Source organism: Bombus vosnesenskii, unplaced genomic scaffold (genome assembly GCF_011952255.1).
Source record: "Bombus vosnesenskii isolate JDL3184/JDL3185 unplaced genomic scaffold, Bvos_JDL3184-5_v1.1 scf7180000013298, whole genome shotgun sequence".
Taxonomy (NCBI): domain Eukaryota; kingdom Metazoa; phylum Arthropoda; class Insecta; order Hymenoptera; family Apidae; genus Bombus; species Bombus vosnesenskii.
In genome coordinates this window covers 1,640,562-1,660,345 of record NW_022882948.1, presented here as the reverse complement: position 1 = coordinate 1,660,345, position 19,784 = coordinate 1,640,562, and the positions used below count along the sequence as shown (strand labels likewise).

Here is a 19,784-nt window from a genome sequence, read left to right as displayed (position 1 = left end):
ATCTCTCAAACAGCGAAAAATCGGAAAACTCCGTCCTTCTACCCAAAAGCGTAAAAACGCTGGCGCGTCGCACATCTGCTGTTTTAATCGACACACAAAAATAAAATCGCATGCAAAACCGCGGGCTAACGAACTGAAGCAGCATCCGAAAGATAGTGTCACGTCGTACGTAATCTCGATGAGGTCTGGCGGCAGGGCGGGGTCGTTGCCGATGGAGAAGCGTATCGGGCCAAGGCAGAACGGTATCGTGGCCTCGAAACAAAAAGCCACGGTCGAAGGTTAAGGGCTTGCGAGGGCGAGGGCGCGCTCGCCGTTACCCGCGAAACCATCTCACGCTCACAGCCACCTCTGTCCACATGTACATAGCGAAAGTTAGACAGAGGAAGGCGCACATGCGTGCGTACATGCGTCGCGGTCGTCGTGGAGCGGTGGCTCACGTAAAAGTCACGTGGCACGCGACCGCCGCCAATCAATATCGAGGCACTGTGGGGTGTGTGCGTTCACGGGGAGGCAGTGAAAAGCGACGGAGCAGCCAGTGCGTCCGCGGCCGTCAACCACACCTTGTCGAGGAAAGCAGCTCGCGAGAGACACGCGCGCATCCACGCACACATACATACACAGACACACAGACACACAGACACACACACCTCTCGCAAAGCACCCCGTCGTCGTCGTTCGACCGGTCGTTTCGCTTTCGACGCGGTCTGCCTGTTGCGGGACGGCTGATTCGTCGAAGGAAGGATCATCACAAGTGCAAGGTACCTGGGTGGATAGTGCGGGGGAGTTTTTTTTTTACGCTTCTCGTTACGGAGGGAAAATAAAAAGGGAGGGATGGAAGCTTCAAAAGGGGTGGATTTGGAAGGAAGAATGCTTGTCACACGGTTCTTGGTGAATCTGTTTCGCTTTGAATTCTGGCTGGTGGATTTCAGGTTTCGATTTCGGGGGTAGAATCGTGGTGGTTTTTTCGTTTTCGATTTCACGAGAATGTTGGGTCTTGCCAGAGGATACCAGGTAGATTTCGAAGCAACGTAAACGAGCCTCGCTTGTTGATCGCGATTTTCAGGGTAGAATCGCGATGGTATTCGAAGAAACCACTCTAAAGGTGCTCGGTCCTGATTCTTGGTGAATTTGTTTCGCTTCGAATTCGACGGATTTGGGATTTTGAGATTTCGAAGGTAGAATTGTAGCGGTTTCATTTGGCATTTTATGAGAATTAAGAGGGAATGAAGATTCTACGGGATTTTAGCGAGCTACGAAAAGTTTGCAACGTGAAAGATGCAAAAATTTGACGAACGACGATTAGGTATGAAAGGAGGGAGACCGTGTGAAAAGTTTTGAAGTATTTAAAAACCTAGAATTCCCAAAAGAATCGTGCGTTAGAAATACGAAATTATAAGCGTGTATAAAAATTGAAGAGGATAGATAAGTAGAGACTGCGAAGATAAATCCGCTTAGTGCCGAAAGACGAGTCAAAATTTGAGGGAAATGTCTTCACAGTGAAAGTTTTAAGAGTCATCCCGCGACGTGTTTACGGATAACGAGTTACACGAATATTATTTCGAAGATGTATCACGTTGGTTGATTTTATCTTCTTTGGATAGCGTGAAAAGTATTGCCGAGTTATAATAAATTTACAATTTTAATTTGAAATGCGAAAGTGAACTTGTTTGCTGAAAATTGAAATATTATCTATGTTCTGCGGATACAGATCTTTTTTCTTTCCTTTTATCTTATCTAACGTTGTTAGAATACAAAGATTAATCTTTCTAGTACCTCGTTCATTAAAGCGTTAAATCATCGTTACGCCATAAAATATAGTAGAACAAGTACCTCCATATTTCTTATTACATATCGCGAAAATTACTTAAAACACGTCTTTCTCAAATTATCCAGTTTCGTTTGATTCTCCTACTAAAAACAAATACCAAATACAATTAGATATAACTAGTACTGGATGAATACTATTAAATAAAGAAGTATATACGATATATCGTAATTTTGTTATGTTTTGACGGGTGATTTTCTTCAATTTTTATTTCTATTCTAAACCTAACAAATTTCTCAAACAATTTATAGAGCATCGAAAAAGCATCGAAGAAGGTTTTAACTTTTCTCGCATCAACCATTCTGACCGAAAGTCCCATAAAACCAAACTCCATCGACGTCTCTTATTTCACCTCGCCAACAGAGAAATTTCAGTGTCACAGTATCCTTAAAAAATAGAAGAATATTCGAGGCTACTGTCTCGGGACCACTCGATGCCCGTGAACTGGATTCTTTGCCATTCTTTGCCATTCGACGGGAAATTTTGTCCCCAGAGGACCGCTTGTCTTCTCCGAGAAAAGAACACGGACTAAGAACGTAAAAAAAGAAAGACCAAGGAATACTAATCGTACAATGGCTCGCGATAATATTTCAACACTGATCTCTTTATCAGAAACATTCGTACAAATATATAACATCTGAACACAGAAAAGAGAGCGTTGAACGAAAAAAACTGTACGCTACGTTTCCCACTTATTTTCACACGTAAAATAATCTCCCGTCTATTGCTGTCTGATCGAGATTAGACAAATTCACGTATGCCTGATAAATTTCCAAATTGAATTTCCTCGGGAACCAAGCCTCCAATATAGTTTCAGTATTCTTGCTTTTCGTCTTATTATTTCGTGCTATAGAATCCCTCTGATCTGAACGGTATCGCGAATTTCCAGGACCATTTCGATGTATCTGCAACGATTTGGAATCGTGCAACTACTTACGGACAATAATGTACATGCACTATGGATGAAAAGACGGTAGGAACACGGAGGGCTTAATGGTGGTCGAGTGTTTTCGAGGAGGCAGCGTAGGTGAAAGTGGAGAAGAGGTGCGTGGTAAACCGTGACGGGCGGCGGTTCTCCAGCCGGATATCGAGCGATCGTGCTCGTCGTGAATTTTTTAGATCGGCCCTTTTTGATGCTCTCTGGCCGGAACGTGTTCGTAGGTTTATCTACGGCTGCCAGACACACGAGCTGCCTCGTACCTCGTGTCACGTCGTCTGCAATATTAAACGAAGCTGCGTGATGCTGTTTCACTGTCGCGAGAGGCTTGAATCAGACAGTATGGGGGCGCGTTTGAAATCCTCTACTTTGCCCGCGTGAAATTCCTCTTGCTGCACGTTCTCTCTCTCTTGCTCTCTCTCTTGCTCTCTCGTTCTGTTTTCACAACTCGCTGCTGGTATCTTCTGCTCTGCGTGTTTATTTTGTGTTACACGTTTTCTTGCGCCCTTTGTTCTTCCTTTTATTTGACGCGTGGTAGAAAGTCAGGTGGAGGTTTCGAGAGAACGCGGTGAATTTTTTATTTCACGATCCCGGGTCGCGGTTTGCGAGAGAAAGTTTCCTCGACTTTCATATTGCATGTAGGTATTTGATAGTTTATTCTTCCTCGAGATCGTTGGTAGTCGTATTCTTCTTTTCGAAATTTGTGTTTGTTGGTTTTATCGCAATTGATTTGATACGAAATGGAAAATTTTGGAAGGTTTGTAGTTTGCTTTATATCTAATACGTGATATTTTCTCAACATTGAAACAGTCTGATTTTCCATACAGGGAAATGTATAAAATATCTAAAGCGATACAGCTGCTTATCGTAATATATTGACAGATTTCTAATTCGGTTCTTTAATTATTAATTTCTTTATTCGTGTTTATAAATATATATGAAATTGCATGAACATTTTAAGTCCCTTTCTATTTAGTTATTTATAAACGCAAATCCCTTTTTTATAATCACTTTTGTATTGCAGCAGGTGATAGAGAACGAGCTGCATCGTTTTTGTGTGTTTTTACGATGTCTAAAAGACGAATTTTCGTGTTTCGTGACCATAACAGAGCTTTGCCTGGCCAAACTATAGTTAACAGAATGTATTCCCATTATGTAAATTACTGAAAGACGATAAAATCTATGATTCACGGGGAACAGTAGAATAATCACATTTCAACCATGCTAAGTTTCCAGTATTTAAAAGAATCGTTAAAACTACCACCGTTTTACCGAATTTACCATATATTTCCAATCTCCAATTCGAAGCTTAGATAGATAATAAACGCTATTATACACACTAAATAAACACTATTATATTGTGTGTTACAGTTATCTAAAAATTGTAAAGCTAGCATGTTTAAAAATTTCCAGTCAGTATCCAACATACCCAATATCCAATATTAATTAAAAGTTTTTAGATATCACTGTTGAAATGTATAGTAAAAACTTATATTCGCTAATTTCTTACTTCTACCGTTACAAATACGTTTCAATGATTTTATATCACTTTCCTATTAAAATATGCCTGCGAGACTCGAAATTGCCACATAAGTAAAAGTTTTAACAATCTAAGATACAAAATCGCATTTTCCAATTCCCTAAAATATCATCCGTTAAATTTCCCAATCGAAAATATTAACAATTTAAAAACGATTTAAAATGATCAAATCCTGTTACTATTAAAATATAAAGCCCTAAAAATTATCACGGTTCAAGTCAGTCTATTTCTATTTTCCATGAAATAGTATCTTCCCTTTATTGTTGTGAAAAATACGTTTTCGAATCGCGGGAAAGTATCGCAACAAAGCGACAACCCAATTAACAACAAAAGTAAAAAGATGATACTCTGACAACTGAACTATCCAAATACAAATTTTCAAAATCTTCGCGTACACTACTACGATTGTTAGCCCATTTAAGAAAAATTCAGATTTCAAGTTTCTCCATTAAGAATAAATGCTGCAAATGCTGTATGTATTAATTTTTTGAAATACTTAAAATTGCTTGAAAAACTGAAATTACACGACTGTTCATTTCGAACGATGTAGTTTCTCATGAATTTCTCAGTTCATAGTTGATAGACATAGCATGGCGGGAGTCTGGCAGTCGGAGCGTGTGGTAAACGACTCGTTCGAAGCGGATTCAGTGAGTCAGGCGCCTTTATTTCCGAACGAGCATCCCCATCGTCGGGAAGTCGAGTACGAAATGGTTATAACGAGACGGTAAAATTCGATTTCACCCGTGTGGCCGATCACACGTCGCGGCAGACCAGAAGTCGTTTGCACGTGCTTTTCAAAACGGGTTCAAGATGAAACCGACGCGTCGGATTGACTTCAGCCCTTTCAAATTGATTCCTTTGAAACTGGTTTGCAAAATGTTAAATTTTTCAGAAAGTTAGAAGCGTTCTTCGATAGTTGACGCACAGTAATACGTAAAAGTATTTGAACGATTTGTACAGTTTATAGAAATCCTTTATGTAAAGTTAATTGGCATTGTAACAAGATTATTGCTCTTATGTCGATGCATACGATTTTAGTATTTCATACAAATTTTATAAATTCTAAGGAGACAATAGCTATGTATAAAAAATGTGTAAAAAGTTCCGAAAAAACACATTGTCTGAAAATTTGTCGTATTTACCTTACATTTCGCTGTGAACATTTCGAACAACATGTTACGTATTAGGATTTTGATCTCTATCGATTGAAAAAAATTACTATTGATCCATGTAAATGTTTTTGTTTAGATAATGAGGTGTATTGAAACTTCTCTCGATAAAATACATTTTGTCAAATAAAACGGTATACAATTTTCTACATGATAATTATTACTGTCAATTTATATTCGCTATCGTTAAACAACTAGTGTAAATATTTCTCAAATAATTTCTGAAAGAACGAAACGTTTATTTCTATTCAAGAACGATATAGGTATCGTGTTTTTTCATTTACAGACGGATAATTGACAAGGGCCTGTAGAAGATGGACGTAAAAGGGCGAGTTGCCCTGGTGACGGGCGCCGCTTCCGGTATCGGTAAATCTTGCGCCGTGGAATTATTAAACGAAGGCGCGATGGTGAGTAAAAAAAAAAAAAAAAGAGAGAAAAAGGAAAATATTCAATGTAAAACTAACGCGAGAGAAAAATTTCCATAGCTTCCGTTTAATTTAAAAAGTTACCGTGTTTGATATCTACGAAACAGTTTCTTGCAAGCTTTTATTAAATTTCATAAATAACGAAAGTATGTAATTTTGTCTATTTATTTAAACAAATTTTAAATTCCTCTTCCGATTTTATTTATCCGAGCTACCTTAAAATATATCACGATTTTTCCGAAATACGATTCAAACATATAAAATGCACTTCGTAATCCCAAAATGAAAAATTTTTAAACAGCAAAAAGAAAAAAAAAAGAAAAAAAAAGAAAGAAAAGGAGAAACGAAATGATACGAAATGAAAGTATCGAGAAAGAAGCTTCGTATTTTCAGTCGTGATAGCGTGAAGTAGCAATGAAATTTTTACAGTGCTGTTTTCATTAAAGGAAGTAGCGATATGGGTTTACCCCATAGCACGTAGTAGCTATAAAAAATTCGTATTAATAGAGGGCTAAGGGGAACCAACAGAGTTTATACTTATATTTCGCGAAACCTCCTTAAGGATGTAACCTTGACTTAGTATGTATACCGTTCCATGAATGTTTCGACGCCTTATGCTAAAAATTATCTCGCGTATATTTAGATCGCTCTCCAGTGAAGTTTTATCTTGGCTTCTGACCGACTTCTACGGAATAGTAATACGTCATGTTACTGGCAATAGTGTCTCGTTTTACCACGCATTAAATAAAACATTATTAAATTATTAAATAAACATTATTAAATAAAATTCTATTCTATTCTAATAGATATTACATTTTTCTATATATAGGTGTCCATATGCGATATAAACTCAGAAGAGGGTGAAAAATTAGCAGAAACTCTGTCTACGGAACATGGGAAAGACCGTGTGATCTTCTGTCAATGCGACGTCACAGACTATTCGCAATTCGAGGGTAAATATTTTCCTATTACAATATTAATTGAAATTTTCAGAGTATAATGCGAAAAATCTATCTGATTTATCGATTATTAAAGTGGAAATCGTACGTTCATTTTCTACCTATCAACACGCGTGTAACTTATTTATAGAAATATAATTATACTCTAATGATCCAGGTTCCATTTATACTGAATAAAATTGAACTCTGTAAAATTTGACATTAATATTCAATATTCATAATGCAAAGTATAATCTTAAACATTCAATCTACATACACACGCGTGCACTCGATTTATTATACTTGATTAATTTCAATCTACAGAAATCCATCGCAATTAAATTTACATAGTTATTTAATTTACGTCAGAGTAACGTACTAATCTTAATTCGCAGAATCGTTTCAAACAACGTTCGCGACGTTCGGCCACATCGATATCGTTGTTAATAACGCTGGAATAATGAACGATCGATTTTGGGAACTGGAAGTGGACATTAACGTTGTGAGTATTTAATATTCAACACCTTCCTAAACTTTCTCGACGCTCTTTCCTTTTCCTCCTGATTTTTCTGTTTTATCTGCACGAGGTCTTTGTTGAAATTATTACAGAATGGCGTGATCCGCGGAACTTTGCTCGCTCAGCGATTTATGGGAACGGACAGGGGTGGCCAGGGTGGAATAGTGGTTAATATTGGAAGCAACGTCAGCATCAACCCTTATGCGAGTGTTCCAATTTACTCTGCCACCAAGGCGGCAATCGTCAACTTCACCAGAGCGTTTGGGGTAAATTAACTTTGACGATGATTAATAATAAAATTGCATTCTTAGTTTACGCGTTAAATAGATCATGAGCTAAGAAGACAATCGTAGAAAGTTATTATGGAAAAATACGAGAGATAAATAATGTTCTAGTAACATGTAGTTTATATTTATAGATACGTACTTATCTCTACATATGCATGTGCATTACACGAGATTCCCTCGAGAGACATTACGTTTGTTTAATTTAGGACACTTCTGTACGCGAATGTCATAAATTACATTGTATCCAATTTATCAAAAAGCATAGAATCATACATATACATGTATATCGTATTTATTTTACAATTCAGGACTTCCTTCTTTTTTTACGCGAACATCATGATTCATTTTTATCTAAATCTATAAAGTTTGATGTCACAGGGATAAAAATCGATCGATGTATTTATGTTCTTATTTTACGATACCTTTCGATCAATTCAAATCCTTTTTTACAGAAAGTTTCAAGCAAAATCTCCGAGATACTTGTTCAAAAATATCCAGTATATATAGATTTTCCGTATAAAAATCGTCATTTATCTTTGATCTAACTTACAAGATTGGAAATCGTGGGAATCAGTTTGATATTGTTGTCGTTTGCCATAGCACCAATACCACGTGGACTTAACCGGCGTGAAGGTGATGGCATTATGCCCAAGCGCGACAGATAGCAAATTATTAGGAGATGTCAGTAAACAATTGCTCTGGCCTCGATACGTAGACGCTTGGCTTCGTGACGTCGCCAGTTCAGTTCCTCAAAGGTAATAATACTTCCAATCATGATAATGGAATATTTTATAATTCACACTCTTTATCAAATAGAATGATAACGTTAGGATAATATTAGCATTAAGATATTACATAATCTCCTTATAGCTTCTTATATCATCATCTAGCTTTTAATTGTCAAGTTATTTAGTTTAAAATCTCTAATCAAACATTAGATTAAATTCATTAAATCGCAAACAATTCTTAATTTGTTTTTATTGTGTATTTATTCTGTGCTTAATATTCTGTATTACGATATGTCCACGTATCTATGGATGTTACAGTATAGCGGAAAAGTGAAATTACGCGGAAATGGCTGTTACAGTTTTATAAATACATATACGATCGATGTTATACACAAACTCTTATTATTTGACTATAGCTGTCGTTAAACTATAATAACAAATTATTTCCTCTCTTTTCTTATTAATTCGTTTATCCCTTTGAACGGCGTTCTATGCTATTAGAAACGCTAGTAGTCGGCTGAAACATAACATTTTTACAATCTCGATTGTAAAAGCAGCACAGATTTCCTCTGTAGCGCTGCTTTATCCCACAATTTCAATGGAATATTTCAACAAGCTTCCAAATGTAAAATATAATAGTAACGGTTAATTTTCAGATTTTGTTTTACTCTAACGTTTACAGGATACTGCCGCGTCTTTGTTGTTTTATATTTTCGACAGAAGTCATGTTACCATTCTGCATTCTGTCAATTATTGGAATAATTAAAATATTTATGGACCGATGCAATTTTAAGAATAAAAAGAAATATCGTTTTTATCGTTTAGAAAAGATAAAAGGTAGCCTTAGCTAGCCAGATTTAATGAACTAAGGAAATTATTTCTAGGGATAGCAGATATTAAAATATTTATTAAAATGCGTATACATCTGTTGTCTTACATACGCGAACTTAATTTTATACACGGCAACAAAAGTTTACTCGTGACTAGTTAAAAATAAATATGTTGAGATATTTACAGCTATTCAATGAATAATTTCATATTCACCTCGAAAGATCGTTAACAGACTGTAGATTTTTATCATGTTCGATATCTTTATACAACAGAACTGAATAAGAATTCTCTGTGTAGAAATTTGTTGAACCTACAAATAGTTATAGCGGATATTTTATTTTGAATATTTTACACGCGAATATATATATATATATATATATTGACAAACCTTAAACAAAAATTATAAAATTCACTAAACGATCTAATATGTTGCAGATCAGAACACGTAGCTAAAGCGCTGATCCAGATCCTAAACACAGGCAAAAGTGGAAGCGTCTGGCTGGTGGAGAAGGACCAACCTCCTCACGAGATCACATTCCCGAAAAACTAAGATCCTAACTGTCATGATTCGCGTGAATTTACTCGCTTGAATTCAAATAGCTGTGCCGTACCACATACAAAACCTCTCATCGTCTCTCATCATCGCTGCGAAAAAGAAAAGGAAAACCAAATATTCCAGAATATTTCTGGTATCCACAAGCTAAAATTTATTTGCAATTCAAATTTTACGGGAAATTCGAGTTAACGACCTAAGGATCGATCATCGAGGAAGCGTGAAATGCTACGCGGGATGAAGAACACGCGTTTAGGTGTAAGGATGCATCAGTTGTATTGCCAAAGATTACGGAAGGCAATTAGTACGATGAGAATGTTTCTTTGTACGTTGTTATCCGTTCGTGTTAGATTTAGAAGGAATAACGTTCGTTTTAATTATAATATGATAATTTAACGGGATTTTCTCGAGTGTCCGTTCCTATTTTCCTTCGAGAGTGTACTCGATGGGAATTCACAGGAAATTCTTCGATAATGGCACGTCACAATGTTAATCGAAGGAGGCAAATGATAATCTATAAATCGAGAAGTCATGCGCTGCTGTAAGTTTCTCATTAACGCGTTTATCGCCACGTTATTTATACACGTTACATAGAAATCGAGGACCTTCGATGTTACCTTGTGTTCATTCGTTACAACAACCACGTGATTGAAAAGTAACGATGTGAGCATTTTAAGAAAAACAAGTTTATACATTTTATACGAATCGTTCTTTCTATAACGATACGTGAAAAGGGAGAATACTCCCAATTGTGTCATCGAGTGACACATTTGACATTTATCATTTTCGTTTCATGTTCATTTCAGACGAATGACGTAACTAGAGAAACGTCAACTGTTTGAGAAAATCGATTTAAAACACAAGATTATTAATTATTCAATCGTTTAACGATGAAAAACTTCGCTTCCTTTCATCATTTAATTGATAGTTCTCAGATTTTTATAGTTTTTATGAATTGGGACAGTTCTACTTTAAATTGTGACACTATCGTTGGATGGTATAATTTAATTGAATAATCGTGGCACGTCTATCCTAGTGAGTAGTTCGCTTTTCGAAACAATTTTTACGAATACCTGAAAATTAATGGTTCTAACAAGCTGATAGCAAATTCAACAAAAATTGTTAATTGCAATGAAAACTTTAAATTATGTACCTCCCTAACTTCTTTAGGCATTAGAAGCCTGCTATTTCTAAAAATCTAAACAATCACGTGATATAAAAATAAAACCAAAATTGTATATCTAACAGGTGAAACTAACATTTTTCACTTTATCTTCGAATAAACTGTCAGCTCGAACTGCCTTGGCGATCAACGCGTTAAATATTAAATGTCGAGAAAAAATTAAATATACGCTGTGAATCGAAAGTTGGTCGAACGAACAACGTTTTCGATGAAAATGAAAAATCAGAATCACCATATTGGATTTTATATTGTTTAACAATTGCCATGTGTTCCCTATAAGACTCGATACTTTGTAAAATATATCCTCAACACTCTTTACTTATACATATTTGTTATACTGCGCGACTCTGCACAACAGGTTTCTAACCATTTTTCATAAACAATTGTAAAATCAAAGGACTTTGCTTAGATAGTCGTGTACAATGGTTGGCAGTAATATTTAAAGAGGTGTACGATGAATTTTATCACACCTTCCCTAAGCCCTTTGAAGAAACCTGTCTCCGATCTTTTAATAATAGATACACAAGCCGATTAGATATTTTACTGGTGGAGGTTTCAGACTAAACTTTGTTCGATATTTTTTGAATAGTAAAATAAGTAAAATTTCATGCTATCGACGATTATTATCATTAATCAATTTTTCCCGGAATGTAACACCTTTCGTGTAAAGATACGTAACATAATCTGCGCCATTTAAAAAAAAAAAATCGAACAAGGTTTTGATCTTTGGACTTGAAAAATTTTCAATGTTCAAAATGTACAAGCGTTTTTTAAGTTAGGCTTATAGTAACGTAATAAGGCAAGAAAAAGCGATAAAACGACTCGAACTAAATAATAATAATGATAATATTAATAATAATAATAATAATAATTAACCGTTTAAAATTAAAATAAATGAATTTACCTCAAACACACTAAACTGTCCAATTTGTAACTTGGATGCAAGCAATCGTATAATGTACTAACAGTAAGAGCGAATATCAATAGAAATGAATGGTAGTTGTCAAGATCGAATAACATTTTAAATTTTCTACTACTCCGTTCTAATTGCTCGATCACAATAAATTACGTATCAAAGTGTCTGCAAACGGACGTGACTCGATATGTCCCAGTCCAGTACGTTAATACGATATTGATAAATGTATACTGAGAACGTTGAGAAACTGAACAAAATTCATTCCATCCATAAGTTAACGATTTTCTACATTTATAAAATAAAATCGATAATCGCGTAAGATCGAGTCCCTCGTTTGCGACTACTTTATGCAAACTTTCGACTGAACCGATCGAGAGGATAGATTTATTATGACGAAAAAAACCGATTCAAACGATTTGTCCAAGAACAGAACGATCAATCGTGCGTGTAATATTTTATACAAATTCGTAAACACGGGGACGACCAATATAAAAGAAGAAACGAAGAAACTTAGGTTTAGATGCAGTGAAATCGAGGCCTAAACTCGACGTCTTCGACGAAAAATCATAATTATTATACATTCTAATCGTCCATTCTTCCATCGAACATCCTCAACGTCTCTCTTGTCCCGATTACATTTTCTTCGGAACGATTATACTCTCTTGAAAATTGAAAATCTATCCCTCGTCTATCTCTAATCAAATTAAGAATCTGTCCCCACCATCGTACTTAGCGATTAATATTATATTCATATTATTTTTTACTACGATGTTCTCCGTTATGTGAAAAATTCTTGAAATTTTTGATAATAAAAAGCAATACAATAGCTGGTAAATTTTTGAAAGATTATAATCGTTATATAAATTATTATTATTACACGATTATTACGTATAATCTGAGAAACAAGAACAAGAAGCGGATCCACTGGATCTAAAATCGAAGATCAGCCGCACCTTTAAATATAACATCGCACGATCTTTATCGACACGACAGTTTGATCGATAGCTAGTGGAAATTGTTATAATTTGCTGGAAATGTATGTTGCAAGCCTAGCCAATAAAATGCATAGCTTTTTTTTATAAAACAACTCAATTATAGTATCAGCATTAGAGTAATTTAAATACCTTAAAGTTATTAAGTCGTAAAAGTAACAAGTTCGTTTCCTCGTCAAATATTCCAATTAAATCGATTTCCTAATAAATTTCGTTTCATAATCAGCGACTTTTTTTCTTATCTTTTTTCTTTCTGTGCGTTTTCCTTAATTCAATGATTCATAGATAGTGAAAATGAAATATATCGTTAACGAGTTAATCGAGAGAAAAACAAACAACTACACGTGACTTTGACATATCGGAAACGTAGCTGTCCAACTTTCGATTAGAGTTTTTAAATTCTTGTCTCATTCAACTCGTATCAGATTTATCGTTTGCCCTTTTGATTCTGTTTTTTTTTTTTTTTTTTTACTAATTTCGCTGTTTTCTCTAATGTTTTATTTAGCGATGGTGGCATTGTAGCAGGAATTACGGCGAAAGATTCAACATAATTTTCAACATGCAATCACGATGTATAACCTCGCTTTTCATCAACCTTTTGGATAAGGGTCCAAAGTAAACTACTTGAATATTGATATTTTCCTTCATAAATAATAACGACGTACCTTCGTTTCATCATCTTCGAAGTGTATACTTCGTTCTTCCTCAGTTCTCCACTGGATCATAAGCGTTTTCTTCTGTTACTTCAGAAGCTTGTGGAAGATCGAACGGTGTCAATTTCACGCAACTTCAACAGCGTATCGAAAGAAGAACAAAAAGGGCAAAGGAGATGACGGGCCAAAAATAATAAAACCGATCTGGTAATTTTCCATGAAATTACTAATATTTTACCAAGATACTTTTAACATCGTACTATTTATTCTTTATTTAAAATAAACGATATCGTTTGTATAGCACTGCTATCTTGCTCGGATGCTGATGTTTATATCTTCAACGAAATTTTAATGGAATTTTAGCGAGAAATTGTCTAAACCAATTCTGGAGCCTTCGTGTAAGAACGCTATAGTGATCGGTGGGTCTGAAGGTTTTGGTTTTGCAGCGGCTGATCATCTCCTGTGTAAAGGAGCGCGCGTTAGTGTTTTCTACTTCCAACGAGATCTCACGTATCAATGTAAAGTGATTTCAACGATTTTTTAATACGTTGTCGGTTACTTAACACTAGAACTACCGATAATTAACACGAGGTTATTTCAATCAAAAAAAGAGTCAAAATGACTGGTCTTTAAAAAATACGTAATAATAAAATATTTTGGTATTTATTGATTTATTACTTCCTTACAGAAGCAATTCCATGTTATGTAATACAATTTTTGGTATTATTAATCCATCTGGGACTATGATCCCTAAACGAGGGTTGACAAATTTATGAAATTGTAGAACCAGTCATTTTGACTGGTGTGGTATTTCTAATGTTGGCATCTAGCGATTCAACGACCAATCCGGAAGTTTCTTGATAACTGATATCAGCATATCGAATGATACGTAGTAAAAATTTAAAAAACGTGTGGCAAGTTGTACAAAACGAGGAAACTGATTAATCGGGGTTCGATAAACAGATTGCAAGATTCTTTTACACTTGGACAAGTACCAGTCACTTTGACTGGTATTGGTAAAAGTATTTTGAGTTTGAATACACAAAAAACAAAGTAAAATTCATTGTATTATTCTTTTAGTTATCGTCCGTAATCTTGAGTTGCATTAATCTTGATCACGGCGTAAATAAAATAACGTAATCGAAACCTAACTCTTATCTTTTGTTAATAACGTATACAACTTGACCATCATCGACGATTATCGAATGACTCACAGCAACCCAAAGAAATAATAACAAATTGTAATATTGGCGGTCGATAATCAGGCTCGTGCCATCGAGACGCGCGTCTCGTAAACAAACACATCGCCTACGAAGAAGTTGCGTTCTTCTCATTTCGCTGCATATACAAATTAAATCGTTACACATACTGACACACCGCGGCACGGATACATAATACAATCATGGCCGTAGATCATCAGCTATAAATCATAAAGATACCCGTAACCAACACCAACGCATACCCTGTCACAGACGCATAATTATAGGCAGAATTCGATATGCGGTACCGATAGATTTTTGCGAATATTTTCGAAACTAGAACCGTCTGTCTCTTATGTTTCAGGAAAAGGTTTCATTCCAGAAAAATGTTAGAGGCTCGTTGAAATCATTTTACGTCGATATATCAGAAACTAGCCTCTATAAGTAAGATCTGTTTGCTGAAACAAGTTGTTATCTCGGTTTAAAAATCAAAGTCTTGATGTAGTCTACATTTTTACATTAATTTACATTAATGGCACTAGTCTACATTAATTTAATCTACATTTAATATGAAATCTTGCATAAACATTCGCAATACTGTAATCGTGTTTAGTATAGCGTAGTCGTCAACAAACACGTTCTCGAGTGTAAGCAAGTAAATTATCTTGTAAACAAGTCTATTTCGTTGGCAGAAAAGATAATCAAAATTCAAAGCGAGGAGCAAAGCTAATCGTTCGGATTTTCGAACATTGCAGGTCGTCGTAGTGGCTGACGATGATCCTATTGAGGGAAAAATTGCAGTAAAAAAGTTATGCGACTCTTACGGGAAAAATCGCGCTCTGTTTGTTCATTATGACGTTAAAAGTGATTGTCACGTTCAAGGTAAATTAATATCGACGAAGACAATGAAATATAATAATAAAAAAGAAATAAAATATAGTATAACGAGTAATACGTATAATGTGAGTATAACGACAAACTTTATTTTATCATCGTTTTAGCTGGTTTGGCAAACGCTCTCTGCAAGCTTAAAGTGGTTCACATTCTTTTCAACAATCTCGATAAAGAACGACCACCATTAAAGTGTCCAACGTCGACTTCGAAACAGGTTCGTAATAATTAAGATAAAAGAAGCAAAATTAACTATAGTGGTTCACGAAGGTATTTAAATATTTGGAACATAACATTTGTAAGATTATATCGTAACATGTGTGTCATAAAAAAATTCACGTAAATGTAAAATATTCATTCTAAGAAAGTAGGTACTTAATAAAGTACTTAATAAAATAAAATAATAAGGATAAACAATTTACAGAACGCTACAACTAAAACGATTCAAATAGGATTGGAGCTTCTAGGAAAGGATCAAGCTGGCTCTAACGGGATAATAATAAATTGCGCGAGTATTTTTGGTTTCATGGGATGGCCTGAAGATCCCTTTCCGGTTTATTGCAACAAAGAACCAGCTATAGAAGTGACGAGAGATTTCGCGGTATCTTACATTACCTATATAATCGTACAAATGAAACTATTCACTTTGTATCTATTATTTGTGCTTTTTGTATCTATTATTGTTGAATGATATGTGTTTTACTCTACATTAAAGAAAAATTATAAAGGAGAAGAAAAGGATGTTCGTGTTGTGGCCCTTTGTCCAACGATCAAATGTTTCTCCAATATTGGATTACCAGATTTCCCAGAACCTATTCCAAATAAAATAATGAACGAAATGCCAATTTGTATACCGCATTCGTAAGTTAAATTTCATCGTCGTATGGTTATTATTAACGTAATTCGCACAATTTTCATGTTATTGAAACGCTAATAAAATATAGATAAATTATATTATTTATTGTTATGTCGTAGCAATGAAATAAAAATTCAGTCTACAATTGAAAGATATATTATTCTATGTTATTTATTCTAATTTTTTCTTTTATTTATACTTATAAAAATATCAATAGACGTATAAAATAGTTTACGAACACACGTCTATGTGCAGCAAGTATCACATAGGAACTGCTTTGAGCTACATACTAGCCTGGGCAAAGAACGGAAGTGCATGGCTCGTAGAACCAGCAATCAGTGTCCATCAAATTCCTCGATTAATTCACTTCCCGGAGAAAGAAGGTGGACAAGTCGACCCTAAAGTTTATCAGGCACAAGTAAAATCAATCTCTTTTCTATCTACGTTGCTTTTCTTTTTTTCTTCTTTTCTTCTCTTACGCATTTGATTGCTCGATAAGGTCGCTTTTAATGCGTTTGATGTTACAATTTGAAGAGTATCATAGGAGCGTTATTCGTCTTATCGTTACCTGCAGTAAACATACGACAAGAAGCACGAATGAATATTGCTTAGAATTATATGATTTGGTGCAGGGAAAACGAATACATATATCATCAGATATCAGATATTTGACATTAAAGTATTAATATTTAATGCATGTACAAGAAATAATAGAAAGATATGCATCGATGATTAGACAGATTTTAGATGATAATCTTAAGAACTTATTAGACAACCTAATACTTATGTTTATTAAGAAACGAGTCTCTATTTACTAATATCACGTTACATATTAATAATTATATTTTTCCGTAAGAATAAAAAAGTTTTATGGCAATAGCAGCCTTGTCCAGTGAAGATAGAACCACCATGCGTCGAACCTAAGGTGTGTGTACCCAGCCAAAAACAAATGTGTGCAAAAAAGAAATGGAAAGATGATGAAAAAAAGTGATCTCTTCCAACAACGTAAGTAATTTTAACAATTGAAAATAATATATTTACATAGTTAAGTTGAAAATATTCCTTCGATTGTTTGACAAATTTGAGAAATCTGGAGATATTTAAACTCTCCCCTTCGCTTTTCTCTAATTTTTTATCTCACCGTATACTTATTTTTTCTCTAAGCTAATCGAATATTCAGATTTTCATTGAAAAAGAACAATAACCAAAAAATAATCTTTTCATTACGATCAGATGCGGGTTTCAAAATCATACAACGGAGGGAAGGATTTAAACGTTCAATTTAACAAATACGTAGCATAATTTACACGTGTGAAATTGCAAAAGAGTTGCCACTCCTCCGATTTCGATGATTTTGAAATACGTTATAGGAATCAACACTATGAATTCCGATTGGGTCAAGGTTGGCGCAAGGCTGCCGGATCGAAGAAACTAATTTAAATTCAAATCCAATACGTTGATGATATTCGTGTTTAATTAAGTTATAACAGAAATTTCTTATAGCTTCGCGTACGCAGTTGTGCACGGGGCTTTAAGCTCGCACAACCCTCGCTTACTATAGACGGAAGATAAGAGTTAGATTTCATTTGGATTTGACCAATCAATACCGACCTATGCGCTGCCACGGACGCACAACTACGAGGGTTGTCCAAAAAGTACTACCCGTTTACATCCAGAAGCCATGTAAAACGACGAAATGCACTTACAAAAGGTCATGCAGCTTCGTTCGCGTATTGGCGTGAGTCATACAAAATTTTCTGTTTAAATATTGAATATCGTCGTTGTATCAGCCGTTTAAAACGACGATGCGAACTAAAAAATGTCGCCGGTGACGTTTTTATGCTTCTGCAACGCCGCAAAAGAATTCTTGTAAAAAGAATTCATCGTCGATTTACAGCAGTTAACGGTGACAGAGCTATAGATGTTTGAATTATTATGTATGGATGTATTATTGAATTCAATCCGGACAGAAAAATTGTACGCGATACGTGAGTTCAAAAAGGTCTCGTTGCAAATGATATTCATTGCAGTTTTTTGCAAAATTTCAAGAGTCAAACTTGACCGATAATGTTTCGCAAAGTAAGAAACGGTTTGGACGATTGCGTAAGAGTATGGTTAATAATTTCCATTATATCATTTCGAGATAAAAATAATAATAAAAGTATGCTGAACTGTCTACGGAAACGTGTGACGAAGGCACAGAGAAACTCGTATTATTATCGTTACGATGAATGTTCAAGTAGAGCCGATGATTGTATTGAAAAATAACTTGTCACGCATGCCAAAGTTACAAATCGAGAAATCTTCTTAAAACGTATTTGTACGCTTGTTATTTCAAAACGGGTATTACTTTCTCCACGACCTTCGTACAAGGAGAGTACATTGTTACTATCTCGTAAACTAACGTCGATCGTTGGTTATATGTATAGGAAAAAGCTTTACAAATGTTGAACAACAAAATCATCGACAGTTTTGCCATTTACACGATACGACTGACGTGTATAAACGATTCTTCGATGACATCGAGTATTAATAATCGCTTCAAAATAATAATAATAGTAACGAATATCATCGTACACCATGATCGTCGTCAATTGTTTTTGAAACCTTTGGATACTGCTTCCTTCTTTATATGATATATAATCAAGCAAATTCTGCTAAAGTATAATATAGACACGTACTTCAAATGAAATGAAAAAAGAAACATAGGCAAAACTGTTTTTAATTTCTTTGTCTACGTTGAATATAAATTTGAAAAATATGAAAAATTACGTTTATAACTTTGGCTGTCGAACGAATACGATCGTGACAAAGTGTTCAACTTGCTTAAATTGAAAGTAACGTAACTTTTAGGTAATCAGAAGAATAACAACGTGTTACATAAAAATGTTACATAACAAAACGTCTGTAAGAGTAGAAAAGAGATCTTTTTACGATACGCGGCGATATTAGCGGTAAAAGTTATTTTCAATTGCTCCCAAAATATTCAAGGTTGAAAAACACTGAACTATTTATATATATGTATATAGATACGTATGTAGCTGAAAGCTGTGTACGTACATAGTAAGATCATAAATTGAAACGTTAAACTTTAAACGGTAATACCGATCGATCTAGCCACGCTCAGGGTTGCAAGAGAATTATTTACCTGTCTGTTTAAAAAGAGGAAATAGTTCCGAGTGACAATATCGTACAGGCTTAAACAAAGTTCTCGAGCTTTTTATCTCCCCTAAGATGTTTCAATATGCAGATGTTTCAACAGCAAGCGCATAAATTTTAATTTTGCGACTTCGCTATATCGTTTCCAGCTACGATATATATATAGTACTCTTGTTTGTTTACAT

General features: G+C 34.9%; 2 protein-coding genes across 2 annotated transcripts; both read left to right on the top strand.

The window, feature by feature from the left end:
• Positions 1–532: 532 nt before the first annotated feature.
• Positions 533–12,930, top strand: LOC117233653 (15-hydroxyprostaglandin dehydrogenase [NAD(+)]-like). Its single transcript, XM_033494149.1, has 7 exons — positions 533–758; positions 5,758–5,878; positions 6,726–6,849; positions 7,230–7,336; positions 7,444–7,617; positions 8,239–8,393; positions 9,633–12,930. The coding sequence occupies exons 2-7, from the start codon at positions 5,786–5,788 to the stop codon at positions 9,745–9,747; spliced, it is 768 nt and encodes a 255-aa protein (XP_033350040.1). The 5' UTR covers positions 533–758; positions 5,758–5,785; the 3' UTR covers positions 9,748–12,930.
• Positions 12,931–13,364: 434 nt separating this feature from the next.
• LOC117233655 lies at positions 13,365–17,436 on the top strand. The gene is made up of 9 exons (XM_033494152.1): positions 13,365–13,456; positions 13,591–13,701; positions 13,858–13,972; positions 15,449–15,575; positions 15,695–15,801; positions 16,009–16,185; positions 16,300–16,445; positions 16,696–16,858; positions 17,324–17,436. Exons 1-9 carry the CDS (start codon positions 13,401–13,403, stop codon positions 17,429–17,431), a joined length of 1,110 nt encoding a protein of 369 aa, XP_033350043.1. The 5' UTR covers positions 13,365–13,400; the 3' UTR covers positions 17,432–17,436.
• Positions 17,437–19,784: the final 2,348 nt, after the last annotated feature.

Coding starts and splice junctions, on each gene's coding strand:
- LOC117233653 (XM_033494149.1), top strand. CDS start 5,786: ATGGACGTAAAAGGGCGAGTTGCCCTGGTGACGGGCGCCGCTTCCGGT. Junction 5,879..6,725: donor TATTAAACGAAGGCGCGATG/GTGAGTAAAAAA, acceptor TTCTATATATAG/GTGTCCATATGCGATATAAA. Junction 6,850..7,229: donor AGACTATTCGCAATTCGAGG/GTAAATATTTTC, acceptor CTTAATTCGCAG/AATCGTTTCAAACAACGTTC.
- LOC117233655 (XM_033494152.1), top strand. CDS start 13,401: ATGCAATCACGATGTATAACCTCGCTTTTCATCAACCTTTTGGATAAG. Junction 13,702..13,857: donor AAAATAATAAAACCGATCTG/GTAATTTTCCAT, acceptor ATGGAATTTTAG/CGAGAAATTGTCTAAACCAA. Junction 13,973..15,448: donor TCCTGTGTAAAGGAGCGCGC/GTTAGTGTTTTC, acceptor CGAACATTGCAG/GTCGTCGTAGTGGCTGACGA.